The sequence below is a fragment of the Rhinolophus ferrumequinum genome, chromosome 12, assembly GCF_004115265.2.
Source record: "Rhinolophus ferrumequinum isolate MPI-CBG mRhiFer1 chromosome 12, mRhiFer1_v1.p, whole genome shotgun sequence".
NCBI classification, from domain to species: Eukaryota; Metazoa; Chordata; class Mammalia; order Chiroptera; family Rhinolophidae; genus Rhinolophus; species Rhinolophus ferrumequinum.
Genome location: NC_046295.1, coordinates 59,556,142 through 59,569,158, shown reverse-complemented (window position 1 = coordinate 59,569,158; position 13,017 = coordinate 59,556,142). Strand labels below are relative to the sequence as shown.

Genomic DNA, 13,017 nt, shown 5'->3' with positions numbered 1-13,017 from the left:
TGTTGGATTCGGCAGTCTAGGACTTTTCACTTCATAGCCTGTGTTATTTCCACTCTACTGCAGCTACTCTTCACAATTCTGACTCTAATTCAAATCCTATAAAAGCCGTTTCTATTTCTTTCTTCTTGAAAATATTATAGTTCCCCATGGTGGGTGTCCTCTCTTGCTGCAACAAGCTAATAAACCTAACTTTCTTTGATTATAGGTGTCTTCCTGATGGTCTGTGACCGGCAAGCTTTATCACTGACAACTCTTGGATTTACAGACTTGAATTTTAGAATTATTGTACCAGTGACAAGATTACTATTTTACCAGATTGCTTATAAATGTTAGTGGCTGTTATTTCTACTGCAAACTTCGAAAATAAACACAAAGTATCTCAAGAGATTAGAAAAATTTTATTCATCATCACAAACTGGATTATATATTACAAATTCTGATCAAAGTAATAATATTACAGGTATTTTCAGTAGTACCACAAACTATTTGTACCCGAAGATAAAACCAAGTAAACTGGTAAGCATACACTAAAATTTACTCATGTTTAAAATAACAGTTTGTTTAGAAAATCACATGCATGTTTTCCTGGTTATGAAGTGGAACGGACACACAAATACCTACATATCATTTTCATTGAACAAACACATGAAATGTTTCCCATGCTGTAAATGAGTCATCAGAATGCTGTAAAGTCTTATAATTTTTTAAGGAAATGATGCATGAGACAGTATAATTGTTTTATAGAACAAAATACAGTACTTCGAATTCTCCTAATACTCCCTCTCAACTCCGCTGTGAGAGCTGATCATAAATATATAGCTGCTTGGCTGGTTAATGTGTTCCTGTATGATCTCTGCATTGGGTTGGGTGGGTTGGAGGATAGCAAGGGGGGCATTCTAAGCTAGAAGTTCTGAGACTATAGAAGCAGAGATTTCTCATTAGAAAAATTTATACGTGCCTACTTCAGCACTGGTCCTGTTCAAAAGCTAACACCACTGTATTAGCTGTTTTACTTATGCCCTATAATTATTATGTTGGTGCAAAAGTAATTGCAGTTTTTGCAGTTTTAAACCTTTTAAACTGCAATTACTTTTGCACCAACCTAACAGAATTTTAGTCTGATGCAGAGCAGTTGAAAATAGCATCACATACCCTGTTGATTCTTGCCTCGTTGAGACAGAGGAACAGATGTGGGGGAAGTAGATGGAATGGAAATGAGTACTTTTAATTATCCTTTATTAATACTGATATAGGCATTCAGCACAGACAACTAAATGAAATTAAGTATTCTAAATTCTTTTCCTCTCATATCATGACTTACATCTGCTTTTGGCGGGGCAGAGATTTACTAATGAGGAGGGAGGGTTTACCTCTATAAAAAGGTAGAATACTGAAAAAACGCCCAGAGCACGCACCAAACCTAGGGAAGTACAGAGAATGAACTGCTTGGAACCAAGAACTAGGTAACATATGGGATAGGATAAGAAGATTCTGGAGACAACAGCTTGACCAATACAATGAAAATACAAGTTCTATTTAGATAAGGAGGCAACTTGGTTAAGTCTCTGAATTCACAAACCATCCAATTTGCCCTTTCATACCTTGATACGATGAAAAAAAAATGTTTTTTTTTCTAAGCAGATTCAGTCATGCAGCTTTCTGAGTAAGAACTGTGCCCTGAACCACAGTTTTTAAAATCCCATTTGAAGAATAATTAGAAAAGGACTTGGGAGTAGAAAACAGAATATGTTTTGAGTACGTACTTATGTGTGGGTCTGATCCTCAGCACTTTGTATTTCACTTAATCCTAACTAAAAGCCCTTAGAAGTACGTACCATTTCCCCAAATCACTCAAGAAAATTAAGGCTGAGAGGTCCCGTACCACAAATCCCATATGATGAAGCTTGGATCTAAATTCAGGCCTAATTCAGAAGTTTATGGTTTTTTATGCCCACACGCTGCCTTCCCTTAGTGAGATGTGACCGCTTACCTAACCCAGGCTTAACGACAGAGAAAGAGGAGGAGGAAAAAGAAATAGCTGCGGGATATTTCTTCAGAGAAATTCTTTTGACTGGCCAAGAACTGGAGTTTTTCCATGCTTTAAAGCTGTTTCAAATGATGATTATGTGTTACAAGGTGGAAATGTGGCACTTTCCCTGACTAGATTTTGAGGGGAAATTTCCCCGGGGGATTTATAACACTGAGGAAAAAAGAACTGTTCATTTTGCAAAAGGTGAAACTAGGGGGAGACTTAGAAACATTTGCAGCCTTCAGCTTGTGACACTGGGTGAGGCTTTTGGCTGGGATGTAGGAAATTCATTACAAGTCTGTTTCCCAGATGCTGCTGTGGTCCCCAATCGATAACCCCCTGCTTTCCCATGTAACGTCTCTCACCTCTCTGTCCCATGTGTCATTCGAAGTGTGACAGCTGTGTAAGACTAGAAACAATGGTTTGGGGTCGCAAAGGAAAAAAGGAATGAGCACAGTCTGTTTTCAGCTACTTGTACCCATAAGAGAATGTCAATAAAGAGGAAGAGGAGGGACTCTTCAGAAATGGAAACTTAGCAGATTGGCGCTAATGTTTACTGCGGAAGTAGAGGAGTAATGCAGCATCTTGAAAATCAGGTACTCCGGGATAGTAAGAATGACATGACCTAAGGCTGATGTCCCTAGACATAGACTATTTCACCTTGCGAAGCTAAGGCATTTTTCAGATAAAGGTAAAAGACAGACTAAGAATTCTGGACAAGAAAGAAACCCTCCTCCTTGACCCTTTTGTCACCTGACGCTCTCCATCTGCCAGGAAGATAGTCAGTGGGGAATAGCAGCAATACCCTGAAACATAATCCAACTGAGGCACTGGATGCTTCCTGGTCAAGCATCTAAAGCAGGGTTAAGACGCTGTGCTGCGATGCAGGGAAACAGGCCCGGGGCCAGAGGTCATGGCATTCCTGAGTTTTAGCCTCAGTTCTTTCTTGCTCAAATCACTCCTTTCTGGGCCTATCTTTTTAGCTATAAAATAAGAGTGTTAGAATGAACGTGGCAGTGAAGCCCCTCTAGCTTTTAAGATTCAAGAGCAAGGTAATTTTCTGGGGGGACGGTGGCAGACATTCTGCCATCTAGTGGTCATTTTTTGGGGTTTCTAGCTAAGGAATCAAGGTTGGAGCCTGCTATCCCACTGCTGGGCTTCTTAGGGATGCTCAACTTTGGGAACCGCAGTTTTATTCCAGGGCCGGACGTCAGTAGCTGCAGGAGAGGAGAGAAGACTAAGTGCTCCCTGCTTAGAGAAGGACTGAGTGCCCACCAGTTGCAAATCCTGCCAATCTTAATGTGAGAGGTTTTCTCCTAGTAATCCAGGCAAACTGGACCTACAAGTGTTCGGATTGGGAGAATTATTGTTGGAATATTCAGGTGAGGAAAGAAAAATGACCTGATGAGGTGCTGATGGTAGACCTACCTGCCCCCAGGTCTCCGGACACTCAGCAGAATTCAACTGTGCGGCAGCACAGGCTGAAATACGGCTGAATGTGTACGAGAGACGAGCTCGGACTTCAGAGTCTGGAGGAAAGCTTTCATTCCCCAAAAGTTAGGGCAGGACCCAAAGAGCTGAAGCCTGTGACACCAGAAGACAGTCGAGAAAGGAATTCCTGCGGGATGTAGAACCTCTGTAGGGCAGGATGGGGTCAAGCCATCTTAGATTTTGAACACTTCAAGACCTTGGGTTCCAGGGACAGATAAAAGAGAAACAAGCTAACCAGGGATGAGTAAGACCCCTAGCAAACAGTGGGAGTCCCAATTAGAAATGGTGTGTACACACTTCTAAATGCTGTGTACAAGCCAACGGTCCTCACTAAGCATGGTGGATTTTGCCCAGGAACACTGTTATTACATTATCTGTTATATTTTTTCAACCATGAAAAATAAAATTAGGGCCAGCTATTTAGAATTTGGGTATGATTTCCACGGGCTGATTTTCTATCAAAGAGAAAGGTAATTACCATGGCTTGTCATTTGGGGACAAATTTCCTGGTGATCCATAAAGGTCCCTGAAAACCCAATTACGTTACTTATGAAAAGACCCAATGATTATGGCATTGAAAGTTTACCCGAGGAGAGGAAGGTCATTGGTTATCATTTATCAAAAAAAGTTTTCATTGTATTTAAAATTTGGAGTGGAGTGGCTGTAAGTTACTTTCCCCAACTGTTTTTTTTTTTCAAATTAAATTTATTGGAGTAACTGGTTAATAATATTATATGTTTCAGGTATACAATTTTATAATACAACATCTGTATGTTCGATTGTGTGCTCACCATCCAAAGTCTTCCATCACTATATATTTGACCCCCTTTACCCTCTTCATCTTCCCCACACCCCTCCCCCTCTGATAATCACCATACTACCCTAACTTTGTTTTAAGAAAACTCTGTCAGCCCATTTCCTCAGACCTCCTGGTTTCCATTTGTGACACTCCTGTTATTCTCTAGTCTTGGAGGAAAATCTGCCAATCTGTTCCAGAAGTAGTCCTAAACAGTCTAGAAAAAATGTAACATTTAGATTCCTTTGAGAGAGAGAGAAAGAGAGAGAGACAGAGACACACAGAGACACACAGAAAGAGAGAAAAAGAGAAAAAGAGAGAGAAGTGCTTAGTGTGCCTATATATCCCTTTACTTTTCACTTGGAATACATAATTAAAGTGATTCATGAAGAGATGGGGGAGACAGGCCATCCCAGCCCACTCAGGGATGTGTATTGTGGGGAAAAAGGAAAATGGAGGGTTTCAGAATGTGTTATACTTGATAAAGTAGGGAAGTCTGAGTTCTTGCCCCAGTGATATTCAACAGGTAGAACAAGAACAGATGCCAACTTTACTAACAGAATGAGGGTGGGTGGGGCGCAGTTGCCAGGGTTGCCATTCATCTTCATTCTGAAGACTTGCTGTAGTATTGGAAGACAAAATGGAACAGGTAGGCTTACATACCATTTAAACTGGTTTATAGGCCCATAAATGAAAGATGGGGAGCTGTAATTAATGAATGAATACACTGAAGAGTACATTTAGAAAAATCAGAGGTATTTCTATTAATATGTTAGTGTTAACATTAAAATAGGGAGGGCAAGGATTATAAATCAGAAAACATTAAATATCCATGAGTAGCTCATATTTTTACTCAACAGATGGGTGAGAATGAAACAAGGAAAGTAAGTTTTATGAAATGACAACCCGTTCAAAATCATGTCTGTGGGCCTGGTTTCACTTGAATGATTTGTCAACAAGAACTATCAAAAGTCAGGGAAAATATGCTCACAATGGCCGGCAATTTAAGCGTCACACAAACATAAGGTTTCTATTCACTTCAAACATAAAAATAGAAAGTATAAGGACATTTAGGTCTCCTTGACAAGGCCAGAAACAAGCTCTCATTCTCTTATAGGATGATGCTCTAAATCAAGTCCACGTCACGGTGCAAATGAAAGGAATCTGCTAGCATCATTGCGTAATACCACCTAAAGTTTGATCACCTGCGTATCAACGCAGACTCCACACCTTAAAAGTAGCACTAATGTACAAGCTTAAGTGCTGAGAACAGGAACAGTTATTCTTTTCAACTAGTATATCCGAACTTAATTTCGCCTGGTTAGCCCATCTTCTATTCCAAACACTAACATTTTGAAAGCCCTTACAGAACACATCAGATTCTATACGAGCTCTTCAAAGGGTGAAGGTGTTTCCCTCAAAGGAAAATTGCGGTGCTTGCCAAAGGGAAGCAAAGCAAGGAAAGAGGCAAGTATCTGTCTCATTCATCTCTGCTCGCCACTCTCAACTAGCAACTGTACCTGGCACATGGAGACTCCTGAATAAATGTAAAGGGAGAGAATTAAATCAGACAGTTCAGGAGTTAGGACTCTTTCTGTGTCTTCAAACTTGTCATTTTTCTTTGGCTCCTACTTATGTTTGACAAATAGACATACATCTTTTCAAATAGTTATCCGTCTGTTTTTCAGGAGGGGAATTCTACTGTTCCAACCTACTGTCTCAGTATAACTGGATAACCTCATCCCACTCCGAAACAGGCCAGATCCCATTGGGCTGCACGTTGGGGGGAGAGCGTTTCCAGTCCCACGTCTTCACGGGAGTCCTCCAGGTCTTACCATAGTTGGCTTCAATGTACTCGATGGTTTCACAGGGCACATGAACCTTCATGTCTACAAACTCAGTCCAGCACAGCGTGAACTTGGGAAACAGGTATCTGTGGCAGAGGAGGAGGCAATGTGGAGAGGAGTTAGGCTTCAACACCGGACATGTCAGCCAAGGAACCCAGCTGTTGGTGAACTCCTGGCTGAAAGACAGTCCCCTCCCATTAAATAGATTTGAGGCGAGATAATGTGGACATTTTATTGTTTCCAATTGCCCGGCACCCCTTTCTTCTTCTAATGTTAACAGCACCCCCATTTCCCTCCTCTATTCCCAGTCCCTGTGATTCAGGAGGGTTAACCCACTCCTAGGTTCCAGAGATGGGTAGAACAGACCCAGGACTAACCAGGAAATTTTAGTGACTGGGTCAGGGATGGCAGTGCACACAAATTGGGCAAATGAAAGTCAGCTTAGACATTTATGTTGGAACGACGGGGGTGCGGAGGGGGGAAGAGGTATCTTTTTTTTTGCTGAGATTTCTAAGCTGCTAGGATAGAAGCTGAGCACTGCTGGTGGCTATTTTTGCTATTAGCCGAGAGAGCCTGTCTGAGAATGAAGTCAAAGCAAAACGCTACCAAAAGAGGGAGGAAAATGACAGAGTTTGGAGAATCCTGGGGACAGCACTTGGATTTGGCTGTGGCCATTCCTTGGGTGAACCAACAAGCATATAAATATTGACTACATTTCTAATACGTGCAATTCTTAGTACATGGAGGGAGGCACGTGCAGCAGCAGTGACAAAGGAAACGAAACTCTCCTAGTCAGCCAGGGAACCTGAATCAATCCTGGCAATGTGACATTCTCCAACAAGGGCATCACAAATGCTTGTGCCTTTGTAATAGGTCATGTTAATTTCTGTGCCCTAGGTTTCACTGTGGTCCCAGGTGGCTTGATAACCTACTCAGCTTAGATAGCTTGAGGAGAAACTGCCAGGGTCCGCCAGGGTATTTCTCTAACTCCCAGAAATTCCTCCCTCGTACTCTAGTGAGAATTTCATACCACAATACGTGAACATGGTAGGTAGGACCCATTACCTTGGCTTTTTAAGTAAAGCTGCACACCCGACCCCCTCCTCAAATGCAGGAACACACACCCAATGTTTCGATGCACTGTACTTCAACAACCACCTTCTTCCTGCTCTGCCTTTTCCTTTACCATCTACACTTTTAAAATCTCTGCTCTCAGCCCCAGAAGTTCTTTTTAAAAATAGTTTACATATCATTAAATCCTCATCACATTCAAGCTGCTGCTCAAAGAATTTAACTAAAGAACACTAAAATAAACAGCACACATGTAAGGTGAATCTTCTTTTCTTTCACAACCTGGACTTCCCCAGACTATATAGCCAGCCTGACCTCAAAATGCATTTTCAGGCTTGCATCCCTCACCTGAACCCACCTGTTGCTTCTGCCCTTCTTCCTTTCATTTAAAACGCTAAAGACCATCTCTAAGCCAGCAGAAGGAGTATCGGTTATAATGAATTTTAATCTATCTATAGCAGAACTTTCTCAATTAGTAGGTAAGGTTCTGACATTAAACCAAAACGTTTCTTAAAAGTACACTGGATCAGTAAGTGAAATTTTGTATATTACAAAGGGAAGTTCAAACTATAAGCTTTGTGAGATTTTAAGCTTTTCTGATATCCTGTGTTGGTGTTTTCTGAAAAATGTTCCTTCTCTTCACAACATGGGAAGAACTTTTAGGAAAGAGATTTGAAGTGCCAATAGCAGAGATCACAGAAATTCAAAATATCAGAGGATTAAAGAAAAAAAAAGGCACAGGGGAAAAAAGCCATATGTCAAAGTGTAATCATATTGTGCAAATGAGCTCTAACTGGGATGTTCTCCAAGGGAAGGTCACTTTTCATACATTCTGCTTTTGAATATCATGTTTTACCACCAGATGAACATAAAGCCATACATGAAAATGAGAGGCTGAACAAATTCTAAAGAAAGCAACAAGTCCCTTCTCCCCAAACCAATAGGTGCTGGCAGTTAATAGACAATCCCAGCTGGCTTCTGTGAAAAGTCAGCCACAGCAAATCTCATAGCTGAGGAAGAAATCAGATACGGCATAGCTCCACCATCTGCTGGTCCCACTTTTACTCTGCACACTCAGATTCATGGAATGGCTTATTTTGTCATCAGACATATCCATCCATCACCAGCCTCCACCCTCCCCCATCAAATGCTGGTCAGCAGAATGTCCACCTGTCCCATCCTATCAAGTTGACACACTGAAGTTGAAATGAGGCAAAAACCACGGTCTATCTAGTAACACAGGCCAGGAAATTTCTCTCTTAAATATAAGCCTCTACAGTCTCATCAAAGAGGTGAAAGAAAGACAAATCATAGGTCCAGGATAGAAGTTAAATAAGGATACTGCCCATTTTACAAAAGCAATGTTTTGAACAACAAAAGATTTATGAACAAAACCAAAACATTTAAAATAATAAACAATATTAAAAGAACTCAAAGACAATTTAATTCAAATGTTAATTTTTGTTCCTAAATAGAAACATCCCTAAACATTTTGTGGTCTTCTTTTCACCACATAATTTTCAATCCATTCGGCCAAAAGAAAATTCCAGCAAACATAAACAAACCATAAAATGTGAAAACTGACTGTAAAATGGGATTGTGGAGAAGGAAAGAGGGGTGAGGGACACAGAACAGCACACACCATGTACTCTGTTCAGGTTACCAATAAACAATGACCAATAATATGCCATGGGTGTGTAATGTAAAGCTAAGGTTCAGTTCAGCTAAGCAGTTTGTACTTTAAAGCTCTGATAGAGTCAAAAATGTGAAAAGATTTAAATTCAGACTAAGCAACCCTATATCAGGATATAAATTCAAGGGATCTTATCACACACACAAAAATTCCCCTCATTCATTTTCGATTTCATACCATTTTGTACTTCATTTTATTTTTGCATAAAACAGTACTTAGAATTAAGAGTTAGCTGGAGTAGACCATTTTTCTCCCCTCTCAGAGATGCTTAAAATCTGTAAAACTACTTATTGGTGGTTGGATAAAGTAATTTCATCAGTGTAATTATACAACCTATAAACACAATTTGTGAAAAACACTGTTTTTATTATTACTAGTTAGCTCGGCTAAGTGAGCTAACCAATTACAACTGACGCTGACATTTTTAAACCTAAGTTTACATTAAATTCTGAAGTTGGAACAGTAGAGCCTTTTTTCAAAACAAGAATTTCCTACAAGACAACATAAATGGTTTATTCTCATTACCAATTTTGTCTCTTCTTCTAACTCTTAATTTCTTGTTCTTTTGTTAGTCCAGTGCCTAAGCCCTCTAATATACTGCTTTATCGAAACAGAAACAGCAACCATTCTTACGTCTTTTTCTTCTGATTTTAATAGAAAGGCTTCTAAAATTTTATTATTAAATGTGATTTCTCAATGTAGGTTTTTGGTATAGTCCCTTTATCAGGTTAAAGAAATTCCAGATCCATTTTATTCCAAGTTTACTAAAACACCCACTTTTTCCTTTTTGATTAATTAGGAAATTTACCAGAAGTTTTTAATGTCATCTACGGAAACAATCACATAGTTTAAAATCCCTTTAAAATTTTAATCCTTTAATGTTGAGAATTATACTAATATATACACACTCCAAAATTCTAATCATTTGTTTCACTCACTTAGGATATTTTTATCTGTGCTGAGACTAATTTCCCTTAAAAAATTTTTTTGGGTACTGTCCAAGTCCTATATTGCTATCAGTCTCATAAAATGAGTTGCTTGAAGCAGTTTTTTTTTTTTTTCTGTTTTCCAACATAGGCTATATAATACAGGGAATAATCTGTGAAGGCATGGTAAAACTTTCTACGTCTTTTGGTAGGGAAAAGAAGGGGAAAGGAGTATTTTTGGTTACTAATTCAATTTCTCTAATGAGTATAGATTATCTAGAATTTCTTGAGTTGATTTTGATACATGTTTTTTCCAGAAAATTTTGTCATGTTCACATTTCATCTAATTACATTTATTGACTGAAGGTGGTCTGTAGCTTTCACTTTTGAGAGAATCAGTGTAACATGGTTAAGAGTCAACATCCTGGGTTTGAATATTGAATATTATTTTTAATTTTACTGTTTTTCTTGATCAATATTGCTAAATGTCTGTTCACTAGTTTTCATTTTTTAAAAACCAGCATTTGGATTTGTTGATCTTTGGTACTGGTTTCATTTCATTAATTTCTTCTCTTGGTTTCCTTCCTTCACTTTACCTTTATCCTTTTAACTGCATTCTACAAGTTTTGACATGTAGTACATTCATTATCTTTGAGTCCTAAAAATTTTATAATTCTCACTCATGATTTCCTTTATAAATTCATTAGTTATTAGCGAGGGCATTTTAAAGTTTCCACACATTTTCAAGATATCTTTTAATTGTTTTCAAATTCAATTCCATTGTGGCCATACTATGAGTATTCCATGTATTGACATAATCATGTAAGTTTTTCCCCCTTTAATCTGTTAATGTGGAGAATTTTACACACACACACACACACACACACACACACAATTTTTATTAATCTTTGAAATTTACTAAGGTTGCCTTTATGATGTAGTACATAAACCTTCTACATAAAACTTCTGTAAATGCTCTATTTATAGCACATAAGAGAGGATATTCACCATTTGTTGGGTGAAGACTTTTATAAATATCAAGTCAATCAAGCCTGTTAATTTTGTTCATATCTTCAACAATTTTACTAATTTCTTCTTTGTTTCAATCAGCAGTTTTAAAAAGTGTATGAAAATCTCCTACCATAACTGTGAACATGTCAAATATTCATTAGAATTTCATCCATTTTTGATTAATATATTTAAAGGCCATATTGTCCTACAAGCTCATATTGAGTCATACTGAGAATATTCTTTCTTCTTAGTGAGCTGTTTCTTTGTAAAATTGTATAGTGGGCCTTTTCATCCTTTAATGTTCCCCCCCCTAAAATTCTATTTTGTCTGATACTAAAATTAAATATAGTACCAGTTTTCTTTGGTTAATAATACCAGGGTATATTTTTTCCATCCCTATAATTTTCAACCTTTGTGTGATTTTGTTTTAGGTGTGCCTCTTGCCAAGCATTATAACTAAATTTTGTTTTTCTATCCCGTTTGATAAACTATGTCTTTTTACAGGTTAGCTTAATTTATTAACATTTATTGTAATAAATTATGTATCTGGATGTGTTTTGAACTCTAGAGCCAGACTGCCTGGGCTCAACTCCTGGCTTCACCAGTTATTAATTGTGTGACCTTGGTCAATCTTTTTGTGTCTTAACTTCCTCCTTTATAAAATAAGGATACTAATACTACCTCAGAGAGATGTTAGTATAGAATGAATAAATATATGTAAAGTGCTAAGTAGTATTTAACGCATACATAGTAAGTGCTATAACAATGCTGACTGTTGTCGTTATATGATTATTTTTACATGTTTTCAGTTTATCAAGCTTTTTCTTTGACCCACATTGCCTACATTTGGATTAATAAAGGTTTATAAATTCTCTTTCATTCTGCTTGTCTGGATGTTTTCAATATTTCTATCTACTAGTAGTTACTGTCTGTAATAATTACTGTTTATTTTTTAACATACATACTTCACTGCAACATTTACTTATAAAGACTAAATGTAAGCAGAATTTCCATGCTGTTTTATAAACATGTAATTTAGTATACTTTACTCTTGAACACTTGGCAAATCACCTCCTTCAACTTATTTTTAACATCTGTATTTTTTTTTTAAACAAGCAATTGCCAACAAATTTACTGACACATTTTATCCAATTTTGTGTTCAACATTATTTCATACATATCATGTCTTCCTTCTGGGTTCTTTAATAGGCCTTTAAGTGTGGCTCTGTGAGCATAAACTTTCACAGTCTTCGTATACATGTAAATGTCTTTATCTTGACCTCAGTCTTGACTATTAGTTTTAACTGTACGTAACATTCCAAATTGACAGTTATTCCTCCTCAGCTTTTGGAAGATGTTACTGCATTATCTTCTGGTCTCTATTGTTGCTGAGGTATATTTGCTGTTCCTTTTTGAGCAATTTATTTTCTCAGGTAGCTTGTAAACTTTTTTGGTTTTGATAGTATAGTTTCCTTAAGAAGTATCTACATATAGATTTATTATTTATCCTGCTTGTCTGTCCTAAATTTGGAAATTCGCTTTAAATACTGCTTCTTCGTCATTTACTCCAGTTTCTTTTAGCTTAGCTATGTCTTTAGACATATTCCTCTGTTATCTGTGTTTCAAGCAAAGGAATGTGACAAAGTGAGCAATTACTGTGCCACATTAATTATTAGTCATCACCAACAATTCTGCCCATGAATAGTTTTCTAGGAATTAGAATCAACTCTTGAAAACCAAAGTTACAGTATGCTAGCTAACTAGTATTTTTTTTTTTAACTGTCTCTTCCATTAAACCTTTCCCATTTCCACCACCAATTATTCAAAAGCTAAATGGGTAAAAGAGGAACGGCTTTACATACTTTTTAGAACCTAGGTTAGGATGGAGTCTCTCTGAGGTCTTTACTGATCTCATATGCCACTCCTATCCCAAACTTCTAACATATAATCTATACATATAGCATATACAGCTTTTATAAAGTAAAATTCTATCCATTGACCCTCATTTTCCCGCTAACTTCCACTGTAAATTGAGTGGTTCCGTCTATCCTACTGACTTTTAAGCTCTGCCATGCAATCTCCATAGGACAGAATGAGTGGTTTATCTGTACCACAGGAGAAACAAGAAGAAATCTGTATCATCAGTGAGTAGA

The 13,017-nt window shown here is 37.8% G+C and overlaps 1 protein-coding gene across 9 annotated transcripts in view; it reads right to left on the bottom strand.

Annotated features, from left to right (window-relative positions):
• Positions 1-415: 415 nt before the first annotated feature.
• FKTN (fukutin) overlaps positions 416-13,017 on the bottom strand; it is a 56,870-nt gene continuing 44,268 nt past the window's right edge. For 8 of the 9 annotated variants that reach the window (XM_033122937.1, XM_033122938.1, XM_033122934.1 and 5 more), the window contains one exon: positions 416-6,249. In XM_033122937.1, the coding sequence (XP_032978828.1) occupies positions 6,036-6,249 (214 nt within the window). In that variant the 3' untranslated portion in view covers positions 416-6,035. The remainder of the gene's footprint in view (positions 6,250-13,017) is intronic. The other variant, XR_004424646.1, reaches the window with a different exon arrangement.